General features: G+C 45.5%; 2 protein-coding genes across 3 annotated transcripts in view; one reads left to right on the forward strand and one right to left on the reverse strand.

Annotated features, from left to right (window-relative positions):
* TDRD10 (tudor domain containing 10) overlaps positions 1–5,175 on the reverse strand; it is a 47,217-nt gene extending 42,042 nt beyond the window's left edge. Inside the window, exon 1 of one of the 2 annotated variants that reach the window (XM_046681490.1) lies at positions 5,073–5,175. Coding sequence is in view for 1 of the 2 variants with exons in the window: in XM_046681489.1 (XP_046537445.1) it covers positions 3,597–3,858 (262 nt within the window). In the remaining variant the exon portion in view is untranslated. Of the gene's footprint in view, positions 1–3,596; positions 4,029–5,072 lie in introns of those variants that run through there. The other variant, XM_046681489.1, reaches the window with a different exon arrangement.
* On the forward strand, positions 4,204–23,491 carry SHE (Src homology 2 domain containing E). The gene is made up of 6 exons (XM_046681487.1): positions 4,204–5,258; positions 7,486–7,612; positions 15,657–15,974; positions 17,292–17,448; positions 17,907–18,026; positions 19,341–23,491. Exons 1-6 carry the CDS (start codon positions 4,638–4,640, stop codon positions 19,525–19,527), a joined length of 1,530 nt encoding a protein of 509 aa, XP_046537443.1. The 5' UTR covers positions 4,204–4,637; the 3' UTR covers positions 19,528–23,491.
* The last annotated feature ends 366 nt before the right edge of the window (positions 23,492–23,857 follow it).

The following is a 23,857-nucleotide window of genomic DNA, read 5'->3' on the forward strand; positions in this document are numbered from 1 at the left end:
TCCAAAAAAAAAAAGGCACAATTGCTGACGTCACTTAGTGTAGGACAGCCAGCCTGGCATACTTCACCAGGTGGCGATGATGTCAAATGTGGAGAAGGTGCCAACAGTCTAGGGAAGGTCTGCCCTGTCTCCTGACAGTCACAGCCTCATTGTGTGACCTCTAGCAATTCACACACAAAAAGAGCACAGAGCTTTCATGCCCCCTCCAGGCACACCCCTCTCCCCAAATCTCTGTGTGTTCACCACTCAGCTCCTCTCTGAACCCCATCCTTTTGGGGTTTTATGGAGGCCTCATTACACAAGAACAACTGATTAAATCATTGGCCATTGGCTCAACCTCCAGCCCTTCTTCCCTGCCCATAGGTGGGGCGTGGCGTGAGGGGGGTGACTGAAAATTCCAACCCTATAGTCACCTGGTTAGGTCCCCTGCAACCAGCCCCCAACCTTAGGTTACCTAGGGGCTCATTAACATAATAAAAGACACCTTTATTGCTCTCAGCACTTAGGAAGTTCTAAGGGTTTTAGCAACTCTGTGCCACAAATGGGACAAAGACCTAATACATATTTCTTATTATAAATCACAATATCACACCTATGAATATGTCTGGTTACGTGGCAAGGGGGAATTAAGGTTGCCAATCAGCTGACCTTCAAACAGATTATCCAGGTGGGCCTAATGGATTACAGGAGCCCTTAAAAGTGGAAGAGGTAGGCAGAAGTGAGGGTCGGATAAAGAGATGTGACAACAGAAGCAAGACTAAAGCAATGCAATATGAGAACAACACCACCACTGTCACTGGCTTTGAAGACGGAGGAAGAGGGGCCACAAGCCAGGGACTGCAGGCAGCCTCCAGAAGCTGGAAAAGGCAAGGAAACAGGTTCTCCTCTGGGGCCTCCAGAAGGAACACAGGCCTGCTGACACCTTGATTTTAGCCCAGTGGGGCCTGTGTCAGATTTGCTATGGCAGCAAACAGAAAACTTATACAGGTACCATAAGCCACTCTAAAACCACCCCCACTCCCGCACAGGGGCCAGCCTGTGGATAGAATGGGCCTTTGGAGTTAGAGAGATGCAGCTGGGAGTCCAGCCCAGAGACCTTGGGCACGTCGTTGTAGCTGTCAAACGGAAATTAAAACACCTATAGATCACGAGGGTGAAGTGAGATACTGCTCTTAAAGCACTAGGGAGCAAGAGCTCAATAAATGGGAGCCATTGTGTTTAATTCTATGGATTTCACTGGCACTTTCCTATTGACCCTGTGGAGTATTACCTTTCCATTTTACAGATGGGAAAGGCAAAGCTCAAGGACACCAGATGATTTGCCTTTTCCGACAGCTGCTAAGAAAGCTGTCGAAGTCATTTTAAAGGAATTTTTTTTCTTTACTTTAGGAGAAACATAAATTAAAGCAAATTTTAAAAGAAAATGGTAACTTTCCTCCTCTAAACTGTTCCCAGCTGTGAGAGAAAACAACTATTTTAGTTGCAACTAAATTTAAATACAACCAAAAATGTTTAAGACAATTAAAAGACTTGGGCATGGATGAATAAAACCAGAGAGATTTATGGCAGAATCAAGGCTATGGGTGTTGGTCCCAATTTCCTCGTTACCCCTGGAACAGTCTACGGGCTCCTGGCACGGGGCAGGCATCAACACCTCCAAAGCAAAGGCCCAGCATAAATCTTTCAAAGACAGCTTAAGGGCCTGCCAGGTGCTATGCTAAACAGCTATTACACATTGTCTCATTTAATCCTCATGGAAACTCCTGAGAGCTTATTACCCCATTGTACAGATGAAGTCCTAGAGGCTCCGACAATAACCTGGCAATTTGTCCAAATCACTTAATATATGCTCATCAACAGAGAAGCCTGTTTTTGGAATCCAGACCATATGACTCCAAAGTTGTGAGCGTCCACTCTACTGCTTGGTCTGGAGGAGTATCTCGTGTTTTCAAAAACACAAAAAATATATAAAGAACTCTTAGAACTCAGTACCAAGAAGATAAGCCAATCAACTAAAAAGTGAGCAAATGATCTGACAGACATTTCTCCAAAGATATACAAATGGCCCATACGCACATGAAAAGATGCTCAACATCCTTAGCCACCAGGGAAATGCGAATCAAAACCACAAGGATACTACCTCACACCCACTAGGACGGCTATGCTAGAACAGACAGACAATAATAATAAGCGTTGAGGATGTAGAGAAATGGGAACTCTCATATTGCTGGTAGGAACACAAAATGGTGCAGCCACTCTGGAAAACAGTTTGGCAGTTTCTCAAAAAGTTAAGCAAAGAATTCCACATGACCCAGCAATACCACTCCTGGGTATCCACTTAAGAGAAGTTAAAACATATGTCCACACACAGACTTGCTCACAAATGTTCCTAACAGCATTGTTCATAATAGCCAAAAAGTGGAAACAACCCAAATTGTCCCTCAACCAATGGATGAATGGATAAACAAAATGTTGTATATCCATACAATAGAATACTACTCGGCAATATAAAAGGAATGAAGTATTAATAAATGCCACAACATGGATGACGGGGCTGGCCCGGTAGCTGAGTGGTTAAGTTTGCGCGCTCCGCTGCAGGCGGCCCAGTGTTTCGTCGGTTCGAATCCTGGGCGCGGACATGGCACTGCTCATCAGACCACGCTGAGGCAGCGTCCCACATGCCACAACTAGAGGAACCCACAACGAAGAATACACAACTATGTACCGGGGGGCTTTGGGGAGAAAAAGGAAAAAATAAAATCTTTAAAAAAAAAAATTAAAAAAAAATAAATAAATAAATGCCACAACATGGATGAATCTCAAAAACATGATGCTAAGAAGCCAGCCACAAAAGGCTACATATTGTATGATTCCACTTACGTGAAAAGCCCAAACTACACAAATCTGTGGAGACAGAAAGTAGATTAATGGCTGCCTAGAGGTGAGGAGGGGGAATAGGGAATAAGTGACTGCTAATGGGCATAAGGCTTCTTTTTGGGGTGAAAGAAATGTTCTAAAATTAGATTGTGGTGATAGCTATACCATAAATAAAAACTTTTGGAATGTACACTTAAAACAGGTGAATTTTATGGTGTCTAACCTATATCTCAACAAAGCTGGTCTTAAAAAAGTCAAGATGCATTTTCAAGAACGGCTGATGTAAGCAAGCATTTCGTTTGCCGTTCCATCTCACAAACCACCAACACAAATGAAGGCAACGGGTGGCCCGAATCATGCCGTGCCCATGGCTTGCATGTGAGGACTGAGAACGTATTGCGTGAGCCTCGGCAGCACGTTTAGTTTTTTACGTCAACAAGTTTTTAAATTGCTTCGAAAGGGAGGGGGACGGCAGAGGCGTCTTTTAACGCAAAGTGCCCCCCAGTTCTGCACAAAGCGCTCCCCGTCCGCACACATTCCGTCTGGGCTGTCCACTCCCACGCACCATCCCCTCCAAAAATTCTGCAGACGCCGCGGCGGTAACAACGCGCCCTCCATTCCGGAGTGGAAATGGAGGTGGTTTCCACAACCGCCTCACAAAGCCCGGTCCCAGCCAGCCCCAGCCCCGCAGCCCCCGGCCTGGAACCAACACGCCGTACCTCTCCGAGCCAGGAGCGTCCACCCGCAGCCGCGCCGCGGAACCTTCGCGCCTCCTCGCTGCGCGCCCCGCCTCCTCGGAGAGCATCGGGCGCGGGGCGGGGCCGCCCCTCCGCAGCCAATCCCCGGCCGGCCGCGGACCGCGCCAGGCGGGAAGAGCCGCGGCCTCGGGCACTGAGGGGTGCTCGGGGGAGAGTGGCGGCACGAGCGCGGGAGCGGGTACACGCTGCCTCTGCGCCCACTCTTAGTAGGCACCCCCACCATACACCACCCCCAAAATACTGTTTGCAGAGAGAGTGGAGTGAACGGGGCGCGCCCGGCTCTTTGGGGAGCCGACGGGCATCCTTCCCGGGTCAGCGCACGTGGCGCGCTCTGGGCGCATTTGAAGGCAGCGCCCTGCAGAAGTGGCCGCTTGCAGAAGGGGAGCTGTTTTGCGCACAAGTGGGAGGCTCTCAACACGCGGGCGCACCCAGTCAGCACGTGCAGCCGCTGCAACCTTCCCCGAACATGCACCCCCGGAGCCGCCGCTGCAGAGGCGCTGACCCCGGCGCCCCCGGATCTGGGCGGGAGGTGGCGGCGCTGGGAGGCGCCAGCCGCGGAGGGGAGGGGCACGCGGAGGGGTGGGCGGCCCGCCGTCGGTCCGCCGTCCGTCGCGGCGCCGGGGACACCCCTGCCGCCTCCGCTCCGTCCCCTCTCGTCCCTGGGAGTGTGGGCAGGGCTGTCCGGGGACTTCCGTGGGCCCGGCCTCTCCCACTTCGGGAGGAAAAAGCAGGGGAAGCCCCCGGCGCCCGCCGCCTCCGGAGAGCCGCGGAGCCCCCGGCCCGGCAGGCGCTGAAGACGAGCCCGGGCGGGGCCCCGGTGCGTTGTGCCTGTCGCCGTCCGTGTCCGGAGCGGCGGCCCGCGCCCGCCCGCTCGGCGCCCCGGGCCCCCAGCCCCGGGCCGTAGGGGCCCCACCCTGCCGGGCGTGGGCGACGGCCGGCGGGGACGAACGGAGCAGCCGTCGCGGGGCCTCGCCGCGGCCTCCAGCACCCCAGCCCCGGGGAATGCAGTGGCCCCCGGCCCCTGGCGCCTCTCCGTGTCTGGGCTGGGCCTCCTCGCTCACCTGCTCCGCGGCCGCCACGCTCCTGAGCCGCGCCGGCCGCGCCCCCCTCATGGCGGCCAAGTGGTTCAAGGAGTTCCCCCTGAACCTGAAGACCGTGTCCGAGCGGGCCAAGCCGGGCGGCGGGGCGGGTGGCAAACTGCGCAAGAACTCGGAGGCGGGCGCCGCGGGGCCCACCCCGGGCAAGGGCCGCAAGAACTCGGCGGCCGAGCTGGGGAGCGGCAGGGCCGGCGCCGGTCCCCCCAAGGACAGCCGGCTGTCCCGCGACAGCCTGCAGGGTCTGATTCAGGCCGCCGCGGGCAAGGGCCGCAAGAACTCCCGGGCCACCGAGGACGAGCCCCACCGGGGCGCGGCCAAGAGCTCGGGCTGCAGCACCTACATCAGCAGGCTCATCAAGGTGGACACTCAGGAGAAGAACGGCAAAGGCAGCTACCCCGGCGGCGGCGGCAGCAGCAGCAGTAGCAGCAGCAGCAGCAGCAGCAGCAGCTCTTCCTCGGCATCCTCTTCCCCTTCCTCCCTGGGCCCCGAGCTGGACAAGGGCAAGATTATTAAGCAGCAGGACACGGTAAGAACACAGCCTCCCGTGGACCGCCTCTCCCCTGGGAGGGAGCGCAAACCGCAGCGTTCCGTATGCCTCAGAGAAGGTGCGGATGCGCTTCCCCCTCTAGCATTTGGTGACCCCTAAGTGACCATTTAAAATCATAAGATTTTTTTTTTAATCTTGAAAAATCCTCCTTCTAAGGATGGAGAACTTCGCAGAAATGTACTGCCCATTTAATTTTGTTAGCAGTTTATAAGAGTAACTGAGTGAGACGTTTGTGCTTTGTTCAATTTTTATTTTAATTTCGACATCCAGGGGGACTGCCAAGCTAGGCTTGTGTATCACTTTTATCCTTCGTCAGCATAAGGACTGGCAACCTCTAAACTGTCTAGTATGGATTTCAGAGCTCCAGGGGATGGGTTCCCCACCTCCCTTCTCTGCTAGTTGGGACCCTCCATCGTTCTTTGCAGTTCCGCCAGTGAAGGGCTTCTCAGAGCTTCACCAGCACCCAAAGATGACGGCCCCTCATTCATTTCATGAACACTTGTGCAGCAGCCACATAGGATAAGGGGCACAGGGCTGTACCGGCTGCGGAGGATACAGAATAGGACGAGGAAATGCCCTAAGGAAATTACAGATCAGGAGAGAAGAAGGTGTTTCCTGCTCCTTACTCACCGCAGGTTTTCTGGGTGCTGGCCAAGGTGAGACGGTTAAGAAAAGGAGTGTGAACTTGTGAACAGACCCACTCCATTCTTACAGAGATGACCTGGGGTTGGTTGGTTGGTTTTTTAAATCCACTCTTCTGTGTGAAAATGGGAGACAGAAGAGCTCAAACCAAACTTTCAGACTCCAGCCCAGGCGATCACTTCCTGTCCTGGGAACTTTAATTTTCTCTGGCCGGGTCTTCAGACATGCTGCCCACCTGCATCGAGTCAGGAGCCGGCAGAACATTCCATGTGTGTCTACATCGAGCACTTCTGTTCCTTCCTTCATTCATCCTTTTCACAAATATTTACTGCATGCCTACCCTGTGCCAGGCACTGGAGGGAGAGCCATGGAAAGATGGTTGAGGAGCCAGCTCTTCCAGCTATTGATCAACAGTCTGCCTGACTTTGACTAGATTATAAGGAGCTTGCGGCCGAGGGCTGAGTGTCATGCTTCGTGTTCCTCAGGATACCTGGGGAATGCAGTGCGCTCGGCGAGCAGTCAAGAAGAATGGGGTGAGGGAGAGAGTGGTAATCACAGCCTTCTGCAGGGGTTGCCTGGTTGTGTTCGTGGTCATCACTTCTGGATGTCTGAGGTTTCTTAGGCCGTCTCCTCCCAGGAGAACGGCTCTCATCCAGGCTGTCCCCTCTTCCTCGCTTCTCCCTGTTTATCTGAATTCTTCCTGCCAGCTCCAGTGGTACTTCTCCATGAACTCTTTGGAGAAGGTAATCAGCGATTGTGGGGCAGGGCCAGGGCCTTCCTCCCCGAGGAGGGTTCCCTTACCTCCCACTTGTTACCCAACTCCTTCGGAACAGGACTGCTGCACACACATCACCTTTTCAGGCACCTTCCTGTTTGGGGAGGGCAGATGCTTTCAGACACAGATGCTGGTTGAAACTATCTGATTGTAGCCTGTGAGAATCAGTCTACCTATGAATAATTGAGCCCAGAACTCCCACAATACTATTCAGTTCTGACCTATTTCTTAGGCTTCTTATAATGAAGCCTGTCTCTTTAGAGCTGTTACAGATTCCTTGAGGACAAGAAGCAGGACTCGGTCTTATTTTCATTCCCTCCCTAGCCGGTGCTGGGGGCCATTCAGTAGTCGCTGGTGAGTGACTGACTTACCATGACTATATTGCTCAGCTGGTTGGCATTAAAAAGACCAAAATCATGGGGAAGGTGGTAGATTAGTTCATTTTTTTACTGCTCTAAAGCCATAGACATCCCCTACTCCCCACCGTCCACCTCTGCCACCCTTTTAACCAGCAAATGCTTTATTACTTGAGGAGAGAAAGGGAGGTGAACACAGCCTTGGGGATAAGTAAAAGAGTTTAGACGAATTATTACCAGTCAGTTATACTACCAAAAAAATCAGATATTTGTCCAGCTGGGTGAATAACACAATCAAGTGCAAAAGCTTCTGGAAGTGGTTGGAGATCTTGACCTCGTTTGAGATCTGCAGGTTTACGGTAGCCATTTTGATGCCATTGCCATTTGGGTATGTGATAATCCTTAGCAACTGTCCTCTCTGGTTCCTTTACAGGTCATCATTCTAGAAGACTATGCGGACCCTTATGATGCCAAACGGACAAAAGGCCAAAGGGACGCAGAGAGAGTAGGAGAGAATGATGGTTACATGGAACCCTACGATGCACAGCAGATGATAACAGGTTCGTAACCAGGAGCTGCTTAATCAGGACTGAGATCTCACACTCGCTTGGAGTGCAGTAAAATGGTAACGGTGTATATTTGGGGAAGAGGGATGAAGCGATTTAACCAGATCCTGCTGACTGGAAGAAACAGAAATTAGACCCAAAACTAATGTCAAAATGTCTGATTAACTTCCTTTATGGTTTTGTATTCTTCAGTTTTAAAATATGCAAGGGTCTTTAAAGCTTTTCTAATTCTTTACAAGATGACACTTGGGAGTTTGGAGATCTGCTCAGAATGTGATCTTCAGTCTTAAGATTATTTATATACATTTCTCGGCCACTTTCAAAGCTTTGACATCCATAATGGAAGTCATAAATCTGGACCAAGGGACTAACACACTCTTAAAGGATTTTGAGTTGTTAGAAGATGGAAACATGACGCGATCTTGTGTATAGTAGTAGAAGATTGATTTCTCAACAATCTCTACAACACTGGAGCAAGAAATTTAACTCTAAGGGTTGATTACTAATCACTGGTGTGAGCCAAGCCATTCAAGGCAAACTTCCTAAAATCAAAGTCACCTAATCTTTAACTTTTCAAGTCGGAACAATTAATTCCAACCCACAAGCTAAGCAATCTCTCTATCATTTTTGGTGTCAAACTTTTCCCTTTTATTCATAATGCTCTTAAATTGGCGTAAGCAATACTTGAAAATAATATAAACTAGTTAATTTAGATTTATTGGTGAATTTCAGGGTAAATTATTTAGTCACCTAATATTCCTTAAACATGCTTTGATCCATCATGAAAATGCAGTGTCTGCGTGCTGACTCAGGGAGCCTTGTTTGAGCGTCGTGGGGTCCACGCCTGGGAAAGGAATAAGTGATCACACGTTCAAGGCTGTCTCTTCTGTTTAAAAACAGCTTGAAAAGCTGTCAAGCTCAGGCTCCGTAAGCAGAGGCTCGGAAGAGTGGAGCAGGAGGGTAGCGCAGCTCTCTGGAAGGGTCAAGACAGGCCTCAGAGTGAACACAAGCTGCAGCAGGAAGGCACTGCTGTTTCCTGCCTCTGCTCACAGAGATAAGGCCGGCCTTTGGGGAGGGTGTACCCTGGCCAGGCTGTGACCCTGAAGGTCACCGGACCGTGACCCCTAATGAAATCTGTGAATGAAAGGAAGTGAAAATGAACTTAGAATTTCAAAAAATATCAGAGGCTTGAAAGGAATAAGGGAAAAGACTTACTTTTACATACAATTGAGGAAAAGGATTTACTTTTAAAAAACTGCTTAATTTTGACTAACCTTTCTTGGTCCTTTGGTTTTTATTCCTCTCTTTCTCTTTAACTGGAATAAGTAGTTTATCTATGCTGTCCCAGCTGATTATTTGTGGAGCCACAATGATAATAGGGAAAGTGCTGTGATTTTAAAAATGAATATATCTTTTTTTTTTCCCATATAATCCCCACAAAACTCTGTAAGCTGAGAGACTCCAATATATTATCCTCTTGTACAGGGTCAAAAAGCAAGGTCAAAGAGATTCTGACTTGCCGATGCTCACAGGACAGAGCAGAAATTAGAGCCCAGATCTTCCCACTCCAGATTGGGTGGTCTCCTTCCTACACCAGGGCCTCAGGGCACATCTGGAATGATGTATGCAAGAGCACTTTAAATTTTATACGTAAGGAAGACATCTCTCCACTCAGACTCACAAAGAAAGTTGCATTGAAAAGTCAAAATTGTCCAGGATGAAATAAATGTAATAATAGTAATATTAGCATTTAATATTTGAGTGCTTCTTAAGTTCCAGGCTCTGTTTTAAAGAGTTTATGTGAATAAATTCATTTAGGAATACAAAATTAATGTATTCAATTGGAGACTAAATTCAAATTTGCTAAAAGTTACTATCTTTTTAAAATTACGCATCTTTTTTTCTTTGCTCTTTTAAAAAATATTATATTGGTGAATTTTAAAGTTTCTTCATTGAAAATATATGTCACAAAGTACCTCCTCAATCAACGCAGAGACTGTACCTCTTATCCTACACGTAAGTTACACAGCTGGGCAGAATAACAGGAAGTGAGTTTATCGGAAGCTGGAAATAAAAGATTTGCTGCTGGATTTTTTTTTTTAAACCTTTTACTTTTTTGGTTCAGTTTGCTCCTTGTGTGCTTGGCTGTCAAGTCTAAGTTCAGAAATGTCCCATATTTCTTGAGAAACAGTAGAGATTTTTTTGTTTCAGCATTTCTGCAGGAGATGGAGAGGGTGCTAATGAATGTGATTTAGCTGTGGAGCACCCAACCTCTGTCCTGCCTTTTTTTTTTTTTTTAAAGATTGGCACCTGAGCTAACAATTGTTGCCAATCTTCTTTTTTTTTCCCCTGCTTTTTCTCCCCAAATCCCCCCGGTACATAGTTGTATATATTTTAGTTGTGGGTCCTTCTAGCTGTGGCATGTGGGACACCGCCTCAATGTGGCCTGACGAGCAGTGCCATGTCCTCGCCCAGGATCCAAACCAGCAAAACCCCAGGCCGCCAAAGCGGAGCACGCCAACTTAACCACTCGGCCACAGGGCCAGTCCCTGTCCTGCCTCTTTAATACCTGTCAAGTGAGGATAACATGCCTGATTTTAGCAAGATCTTGGATGTACAGAACACGGTTCATGATGTTATTTTATAACATCCAACACATATTTCTTAGGCATTTATTTACGATGTACCAGGCCCTGTGCTGGGCCCCGGGTCTCCAGGGAACAAGACCCACATGACCCATGTCCTTATGGACCTCACAACCCAGGGGGGCAAACACACCTGACACAAATAGAGAAGAAGAAAGTATGTCATTGAAAAGTGTGGTAAGTGCCATGAAGTAGAGAATAAGAATCGCCATCTGCCTCAAGGAACAGAGGAAGAAAGAGAAATTAAGAGGCATTTAGTGCTTTCCTATGGCCACATAACCGTGGGACCCAGGCTCCCTGGATCCCTCCCACACGAAACCTTGCTCTTAACTTTTAAAAGCTATGAATTTATAAATTTCTGAGTAAATCTCACTTGGATTTGTCCAAAGGATTGTTCATAAAAAGATATGACTATGAATACAAGGCAATATTAGTATAAACCTCTTTGTTTTGTTCTGCTAAATTAACAGGAACATTTTAGCTAAATAATTAGCAGAAATAGTATATATAATTTAGCATGATGAGTTTTAGCCACCAAATTAAAACTTTAGTGTTGGAAGGGTCTTTAGGCGTTCCTAAGACAGCCATCACTCAACATGAGAATTCTTTCTGCAGCTGGGATCACACAGGTTGAGCGTGTACAAGGTGCCAAGCTTGCCAGGTCGCCTCACCAAATCCTACACCCCTGTGAAGTGGGTTCTAGAAGTCTCTGTTTCACAGATGAGGAAACCAAGGTTCAGAAAGTTTCAATATCTTGTCCAAAGTCCAGTTGTTTTTAAATTTTTATTTTTACCTCCAAATGGTTGTATTTGTTTAAATAGTCAAATCTAAAGGAGACCCTCATTGTTTGGGTCTCCATTTAAAAAATTATCCATTATGGAAAAAATATAAATAGAAGACTTTTTGACTTATTTAATTTGTCTATACTTTCCTCATTAAACTTAAATGTCAAGGCTTCTGAATTGTATCTGCTTTTGTTTAGATATTTAGATTTGTTCTATAAAAAATGTTAATTTTAAATCAAAGTCTTGAGCACTAATAAATATGTGAGCAAAAAAGTTACCTAACAGCCCTATTTCTGATTCTAAGAGGAAAATAGAGCCTTATAAGGCTCTGAGTTTAAAGTTTTGAAAACATGAAATGGATTGGGGGAAAGGTGCACTATAGAAATTATAATTAACATTCTAGATGAAATCTTTGGGGATAAAGTAAAGTATGATAGAGACTGCCTGGGCTCTGGAGCCAGCAGTAAATGGCTGCCTCACCAATGACTGCCTGGCCTCAGTTTATTCACCTGTGAAAATGGGATAACACCGCTCTTGCTACATTATGAGGCTTCGCTGAGATGCTGAGTATAACATGCCTAGGACAAGCATACCCAATAATTATAGCCGTTATTTAGACACTCTGGAGAGAGGATTCCATTTTCAAAGAGGATTCTGGATAAATAGGAATATTAATTGCTAGCTACAATTAATTTAGTCAAAGAAAATCTTCTATGTTTTTAAATATAACTGGCGAATTATGTAAGCTAGCGTTGACGATTGAGAAGGGAAAATTGGGGGCCCAAATTATGTTTCACGCCAACCAGTTGCCCGTTTGAACTGGTGCAGGTCAGCCCTCAGCTTCAGCCCTCACTGCTGATGGGTGTTTATCTGCAGCCCATTGGCTGCATTCTGTTGTCTGCGGTGTAAATGGCCTCTATCGGCAGAGCCAGGGCGTAGCTTCCTCTCGCCATTTCCTCCTTCTCAGGCTCGTTTCCTCTCGGAGCCAGCTCTGCACGTCAGGGGCTATTCTCCCTGCAGGAAGGGTCGGCTTGCAGCCCCGTGATTGTTTCTGTTTCTATGGCGCCTCAGGTTGGGGGCAGCCAGGTGTTGGACTGGACTGGAAGGTTACTCCCCTTGAAGGGGCGGAGGGGCCCTCCGCTCAAGCCCATTTTTTCCCCTAATTAAACATTGTTTAAAAAGGTGATAATTCTTTGAGATTTTGCCCAATCCCAGGACCATCCCGAGAGGGAACAGTCTCAATTGTATGCTTTCCAGTGTTTTTCCCAGAGCTGTAAGCCTGCACAGCCTGCCTAAAATAGAAGGAGCACCAGGACCTCATCTCAAAAGGAAAAACTCAAACGCGTGTGTAATAAGAACTCAAGACTCTGATCACTATACATCATTTTAACACAAATTATTGAAATTTCCTTGTGAACAAGACTCCTTGTATCTTAATATTGGAATCAGCTCTTTTTCTGTTTAGTTTAACTGGGACAGAATTGAGGCCAGAAGCTTGGAAAGGTTTCCCAGTCTGTCTCAGTCTAAGCTGAGGGTAAACTGAGATTTTGATCAGAAATTTTCAAAGTCCCAATTCATCCTTTGAATTCCTTTGTGTTTTCTCTTTCTTTTTTCTTAGTTCTGTAGAAAAGTTCTCTTAAAAAACTCCAGCGTTAACTTAATTGAACCAAGAGCAGAGTATGTTTTTGTTTCTTGTTTTCCGTAACTCCATGTAGAATAAGCAATGAAGAAAAAAAGCTGTCAGATTGAAAGTCACGAGGCCGGGACTGGCGATGCAGGAGGCTTCAGCCAGCCCTGGGGCCTCTCCTGGCTTCTAGCTCTCACGTGCTGGTGTGGAGGTGTCAGATACAAGGAGGACCCTTCTCCTTGCGATGGGGCTCGAGATGAGATTAGCTCTGGAGATCAGGAGGAACTGAGATGGGGACCCCACACCCAGGAGGTGTGGCCGTGCTTCTCAGGTTTATCTCCCTGTGAGAATCACCTGGGGGGCCTTTTTCAACTCTAACTCCCAGGCCGTACCCCAGACCAATGAAATCAGGGCCTCTAGTGATGGGGCCCAGGCATCGTGTGTGCGAAAGCTCCCCCAGGTGATTCCAGTGAGCTAGTACTGTGGTTATGTGTGTCTATATATATAGGATTGGAGCCAGCTGCAGTCAGCCTGGCTATCCAGCAGAACTATAGCCTAAATAAATTTGCCCTTTTGAATTTAGTGTCCTGATTTTAATAACTTTTCCCTTGCATGTCTTGCTTGTTGTCCTGTCCTCATGATAGAAGTCTTATTGAGTCAGTGGTTCTGCTCCACAGAGTGTCCCCAAGCCCATTTGAAGTTTCCTATGGATAGTCTGGCTTTCCCTTGTTTCTTCAGCTCTGCCCTCTTTGCTCCCCTTCCTCCTGAGCTGACCTCTTCTCAGCCTTCTTTGCTGGCACCTCTTCTTCCATCCACCCTTAACTGAAGAAGTTCCAGGCTCTGCCTTTGATCTGCTTTTCTTTTCAATCTACCCTCCTTTTCTCTGGTGATTACCTTCATTCTCACGGGACTAACAATGATCCATTTGTAACTCTTTGATGTGTACCTCTGACCTTCATCTCTCTGCTGAGCTCCACATCCATATTGTCACCCACCTGAAGAAATTCTAGAGCTCCTTTCCCTCCATCCATCTATCCATCGCACAACTGTGTGTCCTACAGGGATAAACAGGACATGGTGGTCTCTGCCCTGGCAGTCTCCACCAACCTGCGAATCCAGACACATCAACAAATCAATCCATACAGTGGGCGAAGTGCAAGGTGAGAGTGGATTATCAAGGCGGTGGCACCTGGAAGAGGTGGGTCATTGGAGGAGAAGGTGGGCAGGGACAAGGAGGAGATGCTGGGTTAGATTTCAAAGGATTGGAAGATCACCAGGACACTGGTGGGCATAGGACAGTGTAGTGCTCAGGGAACTTCCGAAGTTCCATTTGGTTAGCACAAAGAATTGGATTGCAGGGGGACGGGGCAGGGTGATGTCGAGAGAAGAAATTGGAGAGGGAGACAGCGATCTGGTCATAAGAGGTGTGTGATGCCATGCTGAGCAGTTTTCACTTTGTAACTAGACAGTTGAGAATTCACGGGGTGATACATGATAAGCTGAGATGTTTGCATTTAGAAAATCCTCCTTGACTATGCCAGGTGGCAGACTGAAGGCTCCCTGATGGGCATTTAGAAGAACCACAACGTGATGCAGCTCTGGGTCTATCTCACCAGCTCTGGTTGTGCAGCCTAGTCAGCTCTAACTCCACTGCTAAGGCCTCTGGGCTGCAAGCTGCTCAGTCCCGAGTCACTGCTGGTTCCTTCCCACCCAGCTGGCTGGCTGGTTGGCTGATGGCTGGTTGATTTGCATCAAGTTTTTACATCCATTTCTATGCCTCAGTTCAAACTATATCTTTCTGACCTGTTCCATCCTGTACACTGTGGTTGGAATTATCTTCCAACAAAGCACAAATTGTTATTACCTGTTAAAAAACTTAGAATGGTTCTCCATTGCCTAGGGAACAATCTCATCTTTTTATCCTTGCTTTTCAGACTTCTACACTTTGATGCCTGTCCTGCCTATTTTTCCAGCTTCTTCTCCCACTACCTCTTTGCTCGCCTGGCCTTCTGTCCTCTGAACTTATCGCTCAGCTCCCCCTTATGGGAAAAAGCCCTTTATGGTTCCCACCTCCATATCTTCACTCATGCAGCTTCCTCCACTGGAAATGACCCTCTCTATCAAAGTCAACTCATCTTCCATTTCTCTTCTACTTGGAGTCAGTCCAAGTGTAGTGGTTATGAGTATGGCTTCTAGAGCCCAACTTCCTGCTTTAAATCCAGGCTTTGCCACTTACTGGTTTGGGTGACTTCCTTAAACTCTTTGTGCTTCAGTTTTCTCTTGTGTAATATTGGGGAAATAGTGGTACCCATCTCAACAGGTAGTTGTGAAACTTACAACACACTTAGAATACTGCATAATACATAGTACACCTGTAGCTGTTGAGTTATCGTTGTTGGTGTTTTTCCTCCATAACTGCTCTTTTACTTTCATTTATCCTGCAATTATTAGCCTGTTACGTATTATTTGTGAATGTACCAGCTTCTGCCTCTGTATTAAAACCACCTGGAAGTCAAGAACTCTGTCTAATGCACGTAAATACTTTCCTCAGTGTATGTGGCCCAGTGCTTTGAACATAGTAAACACTCAGTTGATTTTTATTAAAATACTTTGATCTCAGCTCCCTAACAAGATATAGAAACTTGGAAGGTGAACTAGACTCAGAGGATACACAGGGACCAGGAATCATGGAACAGGTTGCCTGTGGCCACTTCTTTTGTCGCAAACTGCAAGTGGCCCCCAGAGGGGCGCCTGTCTTCAGATGTGATCCCAGCTGCTAGGGCTTGACCCCATTATCTGGCTCAGGCAGCTAGAGGGAAGAGGTTGTAGGCTCCTTCTGAAGTAATCAGCCCATTAGGGAACAATCTCGGTGTTCGTTCTCTGCCACCTTCAACCAGACAGTCAGAGGTGAAGAGGTAATTCCGTTAATCACTGGGCTTCCGTGGCACTCTTCCTTCAAGCTATTTGTGTGTGTGTTTCAGAAATTAGACGCCGGGGTTCCAAAGATCCCCTGGTGAAGGCTCTTCAGCTGCTCGACAGCCCTTGTGAGCCTGGGGAGAACGGCATGAAATCCGAGGCGCTGGCCAAGAGACGCAGCTCCAAGGATCTCCTGGGGAAGCCTCCGCAGCTGTACGACACCCCCTACGAGCCAGCCGAGGGGGGCCCCCGGGCGGAGGGGAAGTCGCGGCCTCCGGAGAGCCACAGCCACAGCCGGCTGCCCCAGGACGACGAGCGGCCTGCGGCCGAGTATGAGCAGCCCTGGGAGTGGAAGAAGGAGCAGATCGTGCGGGCGCTGTCAGGTGAGGGGTGGGTCTGCGGCGCTCTCTGCTCCCCTGCTGGGCAGCCCCGCCCACTCCAGCCTTTCTGCCCAGGAGATTTGCTTTCTGTTCCTCAACTGCAAGTCTCTTTTCCCAAGGAATTTGATAAGGGGAGACAAGAATTTGCCTGTGGTTGGAAGCCCAGGACTGAAGAAGAGCCCTTAGCGTTGCATTTATCTTTTAACCTTCTGGGCATCTTTATTTCCCTTTATCTTGGCAGTGTGCTGCTGTTTGGGAAATGCCTTAAATAACTATTGGAAAACCTTATCTGATCATGGCTGAAGCTATCCAATAGGGAGCAGCTCTAACACTTACTTGGTGCTACTCTTCAAACCTGTTAAAACCCCTATTTATAAAATGGCAGTGGTGAAGCAAAGAGATTACAGACAGGTGGTTGGAAAGCTGGATGAAGCTAGCTTTTTTTTTTTTTTTTTGGTAAAAAAATCCTCCTAGAGGAATTAATTCTTCAAGTGTGAATTTTTGAAATAACTTAAGAGAAAGTTGGTAAGTAGATTGTCAGTAGATATTAAAGGTAATTCTCCCTCCTGCTTTTCTCAGAACATAGTTTTTCTACTTGGCTGGCCATAAATTCTTCTGCTTTTAATTTAAAAAGTTAGGGATGTCTTCTCCCTCCATCAGGAAAGCCCAGTTTGTGATTAAAAGTATAACCAAGGTAAAGGGTGAGTAGAGAAGGTAATATATTTGATAGCAAACGTTTGAGTTAGCTTTTGTTTTACTTTAGTCCTGTTTTCCACAAGTCTCTCTTGGGCACCAGCTATGGTGCTGCGTGCTGCTCGTTTTCTCTATTTATCTTCTCTCCAACCTCGATGTCATAGCATCTTTAAAGGCACTATTCAGCTGTTTCTTTTTCTGAATTGATTTTTCTTTTTGTTTTATTATTTCATAGTAAGAACTCGTCATTTGGTTTTGTAGAATGATACACACTTTTGCACAGAATCATTACCTGTGACTATGTTTAGTCATTTACTCTAAATATACTGTTCTTTTGAAGGACATGCTGAGATATAGTAAAGTGGTTTCCTCTCTTGTTCTAAAACTGTTTTACGCTGATGAATATCTTGCAGAAAAAGTAGCTGTATGTGGATGCTCGCACGCAGTGTGATCAGATATCAGAGACAGCAGAAGCTCAGCCATCCCGGGGCATTTGCAGCATATGTTAGCTCATGTTAGAGGGGAAAAGCTGCTTCCCTGAGCTGAGGCAGTCAAGGAGGCTTTTTCTCTGAAGTTTTCATGGGTCACCTCGGTGGCCTCTGACGTTAAATGGAGGCTTCCTTCCAGTTCAGTTTGAAGGCTCTGAGCGACCTGGCATCAAGGAGGAGACCGTGAGGCAGCACCACCGACAGAAGAGCTGGACCCAGAAGATCCTGAAGCCGGCCCTGTCTGAGCACAGCGAGGGTGAAAGAGTGGACCCAGCCCTGCCGCTGGAGAAGCAGCCGTGAGTCTCCTCCATGAACACAGCAATGCACGATGGCTGGGAGCTTGTTGGTACCCTTGGAGAGGACACACAGACCCCTTTTTACGTGATTATTTTTGTTCACGAGTACTTGTCTGGATGGGGCTTATTAATGAGAACCAGTTTTCAAAGCCCAGTGCATTTTTGCAGAATGGGAAGTATACTGCATCCCAAGAACTTGATTGCAAATTTCATTCTCCTGTATAAAGTGAAAACTTCTAAAATAATAGTAGCCCTGTCAACTCCCTCTTGCATGACTGATAGGTTTGGTGATCCAGGATTACCCAAATCTCATTTCGTCTGTTCTGAGTGTGAAGCAGGATCCAGCTCAGCTGTTGAACTTCCCCCAGAAGTTCATTTCAGATTGCGCTTTATGGAATGAGGCCCGGTCTGGATTTGTATTTTGACACTGTGCTATCTCCCCCCACCCCTTTTTGCAGGTGGTATCATGGTGCCATCACCCGTGCTGAGGCCGAGAGTCGACTACAGCCCTGCAAAGAAGCTGGTTACCTGGTTCGAAATAGCGAGTCGGGGACCAGTAGGTACTCCATTGCACTAAAGTGAGTGTTGAAGCCTCGTGGGCTTGTGGGCTCTCCCTTTGTGGATGCAGGAGTGGGGTGCACCATGATGGTCTTTCCTGTCCTGGGTAGATTACCAGTCAACAAAGATACAATTCAAAGGTGGTTCACAGGGACGTGTAGTGCTAGGAAGTAAGATGCTTGTGCTTGGGCAACGCAACATGAAATGCTCTGGTTAGAATGCAAAATCCATGTTGGGTTCATGCCCCCATGTCTCCTCTGATAATGAGGGTCTTCTTTTCATTATCATTGTCCATCGCCTGACCTAAAGTAGGTTCTCTCAGTGGAGAAATAATTCCTGATAAAAAGAATAATTTCTATCAGGATAGTTTGGTCATTCTTCTTTCATTCCCTAGCATTTGGGACTTTAATAAATCAGATCCCTTGATTGTCAAAATGCCAACTGCAATTTTGATGCCAGTTTCTTCTGTGAAGACGGAAACGCTGACTTGCCGTTCCTCCCCGTCTGCTTGTACACAGAACATTCATTTCTGCCCGGTAGGCCTGGTGGAGTTTGTATCATGGAAATTCTCGTTGCTTTGCGAGTTCAGTGCTGCTATATTGGAGGATCATTGTCAGGAGCCCTAGCAGCGTTTCCTTCCTGAGGAAGCTGAGCCCCTGCAGCTGAAACAATCAGACTGGAGGGGAAAAGAGGTTGGGGCGGGTGTGGAGGGCGGGGGGAGTGTCTCAGCAATATGGCTCAGAAAACGGGACAGGCCACCAGATATACAATACCAGGAATAGCTTTGCTATGTTCCTGAAACTGGTGCTCGGGGATTAGATCTTCGAGCCTTTGGTGCCAGCTGTCATTATGTACAACCAGCAGCAGTCTTTCCAGATGAGGGAGGAGAGGAGGAAGCGTTTTTTTTTATTATTATTATTATTAATGTGTTCTTTGGGGAGGAAACCTAACACATGTCCTTTCGTGGTGCTGGAGAGGGTAAGAGTAAGCCTCACCTCAGTGGCCTCACAGTTGGGCCTCACCGCCAGCTTGGCAATTTGGGGGCCCTGGAGGGACTTGGCTTTTGGTTTGGTTTGGTTTTGGTTTTGGTCCGGTACCTGATGACTTGGGTGCATTGAAGATAAACAACTCAAGGATGAGACACGTTTCGCCCAGGGCTGGGAAGCTGCTGAGAGTTCCGCTGGTGTGTTGAGTGTGTTTCAGTGTGTATATAACAGTTCCAGGCATGGAGGAGAACCTATGGGCCTGTGAATCCGGCTGGGATGGTTTTCAGTGGGGAGGGATCCCCCTGCCCGCTCATTCATGTCTCCTCCTCGATTTTTGTCTTGCTCCAGGACTAGTCAAGGATGTGTCCACATCATAGTGGCGCAGACCAAAGACAACAAGTACACGCTGAATCAGACGAGCGCTGTCTTTGACAGCATCCCTGAGGTGGTACACTATTATTCCAACGAGAAGTTGCCTTTCAAGGGGGCAGAACACATGACCTTGCTCTACCCTGTGCACAGCAAGCTGCATTAAGGTTCAGCCACCAAACGCCCCGGCCAGGCCTCTCACGCCGAAGAGGACATCAGCCCGCAACCGGCATCTCAGGGGACAAGGCTGGACTGCGCCTTAATAATTGGTAGGAAGTGGGAGTCTGCATTTAGAGGTCAAAAAGTCTTTGGCCTTGAATCCGTTCCATGACACCTGGTTACTAACCTGTCCCTTTACTCTGTGCTCTGTTCTTACGTAGAACTCTACGTAAGAAATCATAACTTAGCTGTTGCCTCCACTCTCTGGAGTGGGGTGTTCTCTTTGGGGTGTGACCTTCAGAAAAGGTAAGTCAGGAGTTCAGGAACATTCAAGTTCTCTAGAAGTGTGCTAGTTGTTACCCGTAATACCTGGTCTCCAAACAAACCAACAAAAAGTCACTTGACTTTTACATAAGATGACAAAAAAAATGATGGTGTGGACCAGAAGAGCATGTAATGTTGGACCCCTTCTTGGGGAAATGGAAGAACAGTGGAAAATAGGGGAATAGTGGGCACCTTGGGAAAAGCTGTCTTTCTCTCTCAAGTGTCCTAGTTCAGCTCTAGAGCCCATGAAAATTCACAACTTTGGGGTCTGGCAAAAGGATTATTTTATTGGTCAGCCATGTAAGAAAGTGTGTATTTTCTCAATCTCTGTGGACGTTTTCATCATTTTCCAGCAAATTAGTAGTATAAGCATAAATAGGAAGGAAGATGCCGCTGATTTCAGAATCACCCATAGAATTAAGCATTGGCATCAGTATTATAGTTCTGAATTATAGAATAAAATATACAACACAGATTTCATTACTGATTTTTTAAAAATCTGAAAATTTACAAAGCCCAACAACTGTTTTCTTACTGGATAATTATACAGGACCTCAGATATCTTTTGTGTCATCTTTGTGCCTTTTAGTTGTCATGGAATCATTTTTTTATTTTTGTCCCTAAAATTAGATTTGCTATGTATTTTTAGAGTAAATTAAAATATATATATATATATGTATAACTCTCGGATCTCATTGTCTGAACGGGGTCTCTAAAGCCTGCAAAGTTTCTCTCCTGCTGTACAAAGCAGACCAGTTCGCACTATAGAAAAATATTTTTAAAAGACTTTGAGGTTTTCTCTAACTACTATTGCTTAAGAGATTAAATTAATATTCATAGTATTGTTATCTTTATGATTTATCATGAACTGATATCACCAATTTACTTACTGTGAAAAAAAAAAACCAAAATGTGGGAATGGTGTACTGTGAGAAGATGACTACGGTGAGTGGCCCTATAAACGCAGCCAAGCAGATGTTTCTGTGATCAGGGTTTGTCATTTGCTTCTCAAAACTGGTCCAGATGCAAATGTGCTGACTGTCAAAAATGAAAAAACTTATATAGCCTCTTTGGAATACACAAAAAAAATGTTGATTGGGTTAATTTTTAGGAACACATATCTTTCTAGTCTTTAGTTTTCATTTTACTATTATGATTTAGTAAATATTTGCTTTTTTATTTGGTTAAGATCTTAACCAAAGGGTTGTGTGATCTTTGATTTAAAAAATTTGAAAGGAACTTTTTCTCACTGGATCTCAATGATTTTATTAATAGAGTGTTCTGTCTTTTAAGTACTGATAGAATTTTTTAAATGTGTATTCGTTCATGTACTATATCTTTAGTACAAGATTTTTAAAAATTTTTAGCATCCATAGTTCCAATTCCATTCAACAAATATTTATTATCTTACATATACAAATAATTCATTGTTACTTATTTTAGTTCAACATTCTAGAAATTAAACCTTATTTTTTACTTAAATTTATTCTACAAAGGAAATACAGCAATTATCCTAATTTTAATAAATGCTGAAAGCTTTGTAAAATTTTTCTTTGTGCACTAAATGATTTTTGGCCCATACCCAGCAACTGTGATGAATGTATAACGAAATAACATTTTGAAAACAGATCTGATACATTAAGTATTTATTGAGCTTCTATCATATGTTCAGTATTGTGCTTTTTCTGTACTGTGTTTCTGTGACAGTCATGCTCTTTTCTTTATATAATTAAAAGTGGAGGAAATGTGGAGTTTATATATAGTCCAGTCCCTTCACCATTGTACAGGAGGTTATAAGAAGAAGAAATATGGTAAATTAGTAGAAGGAGGGTTAAGCTACTATTTTCTTCTTTAGGTTGTGACACAAGCTGACAAAAACCAGGGCATTCACAGCTGGGTGGTGGCACAAAGTACCACATGTTCTAAAACAATTAGGCCCAGCGGGTGCCCCAATGGCTTCCTTGTTAGGCCTCCTGGGCCAGCTGATCTGAAGCCGCATGACATGTTTCCTCTCTGAGCTCTGAATGCTTGGGCTTTTTGTCATTTTGTCTTAATACAAAGTATTTTCCTGTAGACTTCATTCCTGTGAGTTAGTTCTGTCTCCCAGAATATTTTCTGATTCTGGAGAGAATAACGTCTTCTAGCAAATTTGTACTCACTTGCCTTGAATTCAGCATCCATGGAGTTTCCTGCACCTGTGTTCTTTTTCCTTTATCACACCTCCTTTTTAAAAACTGCTCTGCTCCACATTACTAGATGAGTTTATTTAGTTGGTTCGTTTCAGGCCTGTAAGAACAGAGGGTAAAAGGACGTTTCTGTTTACTTTGCTCTCATGGCTGTTTCTATCAGGGTGGATTTCAACCACTGGAGTTATGTGTATTTAAATCAGTAAGAATAAAATAATAGAGAAATGTTAATACGTGTACAAAAAGATAAATATTGATATGCCTACTCTCTGGGGGGACAGACTTGTCCTTTTAAGTTATCCAAAGTACTTTCTTAAGAAGCATTTATAAAAAGGGTCTTTATTCTTAGCTGTTTGAAGTCTCCATAATTTGCCGAATTGGTTTTCATTTATTGGCCTTGGCCACAGGATGGGGAGGTGGGCAGATCATCTGTGGGACAGCCAGAAGGTTTTGAGACAGGTGGGAAAATAGTCCTGATTAGTTGATTGGATTATTTAACTATGTTATTACTCTGTTAATGGCCATTTTGAGTGACTAAATCTTAATGTTCAGAAGAACTGAGCATTTGAGACATTCTTCAATTGCTTTTTAAACGAGGGTAGCCTTTCTATTTCTATTAAAATATCCTTTTTCAGTCAAAAGTTAATGCCTCATTTTTTCCTTCAGTCTAGGGGGAAAAAAGCCAGGATGTCTAGATTTCATTTCCCTTCTTGTCTGCATCCTTTTAGTGTTTAGCAGAATTTCTTTAATACCTCTCTCATGGATGTCTCTCATTCATGAGTTGTCTCTTTCTTATTTGCCATGGCCAGCACTATTTTGGCCTCAGGATCTCTTTAGAATCCTTTTTTATTCTCGTCTCCAATTTTCATACCCCATTAACTTGGACATAGAGAGACTTGGCCTGCAGTGGGCCTTCATTTATCGTCCTTAATTTCTGGCCCTGAGAAAGAAAGAGATGGTGTGTTACTGCCATCTAATGGAAAGAGAGTGAACCGCAGCAGGAAAACAACCAGCACGTTTAGGGTAGGGTTTTCTAAAGGATTTCTGATAGAGTCCATAGTGGAGGAAAACTGACGACACAGCAGTTGCCATCTTGAAATCTATACTTTCCTGCGGAAAGGATGATTTGCAACCTAATACACCTGTTGTCACGAGGCCCCTGGACTACAGCTGGATTGTGTCGTTTAGACTCGTAAATTGTATTTTCATGAATGTGCTAGTTATTTTGTCAGGGGTCTTTCACACTTTAAATATCAACTAATACATAGTTCTAACTTCTGAAAATATTTGAAGATTGTATGTAATACAGATGCCTATCTGTAATGCTTTGGTAATTTATATTATATCCGAAAAATTTTATAAAATTTCTGAATGTATTGCAGTAGCCAATAAAAGCTGCATGCCCTCCTGAAGATGGTTTACTCTGAAATGTAACTTTAAATAAACATTATTCCAAGAAAATCAGTGTTTTTGCTTGATTCAGTTAGTTTTGAGAATCACCTCCCTTGATTAAAAAAAAAAACTTCCTGAGCTAAGAGCCATAGGGTCACGGTCTCATTTGCAATCATTCTTAATGAAGTCTATCAACAAACCACGATTGAACATAACCAGGAGGCCTGATCTCAACTTTTTTGCTCAGTTCACCTTTAGAGCTCTTCTATTAACATTTTCTTTCCCAAATAAAAAAGTAACACAGTGAAGTTTTACTCTTCTGTTCCCTCAGCCGTCCTCTAGCTGAGTAGACAGTTGTCACGTTTGTCCTGGGCCCTGACTAGTGTTCGGGGTTGTGGCTCTTTGTTTTGATTGTTGTTTATTGTTCATACAGAC

This window comes from Equus quagga, chromosome 13 (genome assembly GCF_021613505.1).
Source record: "Equus quagga isolate Etosha38 chromosome 13, UCLA_HA_Equagga_1.0, whole genome shotgun sequence".
Taxonomy (NCBI): domain Eukaryota; kingdom Metazoa; phylum Chordata; class Mammalia; order Perissodactyla; family Equidae; genus Equus; species Equus quagga.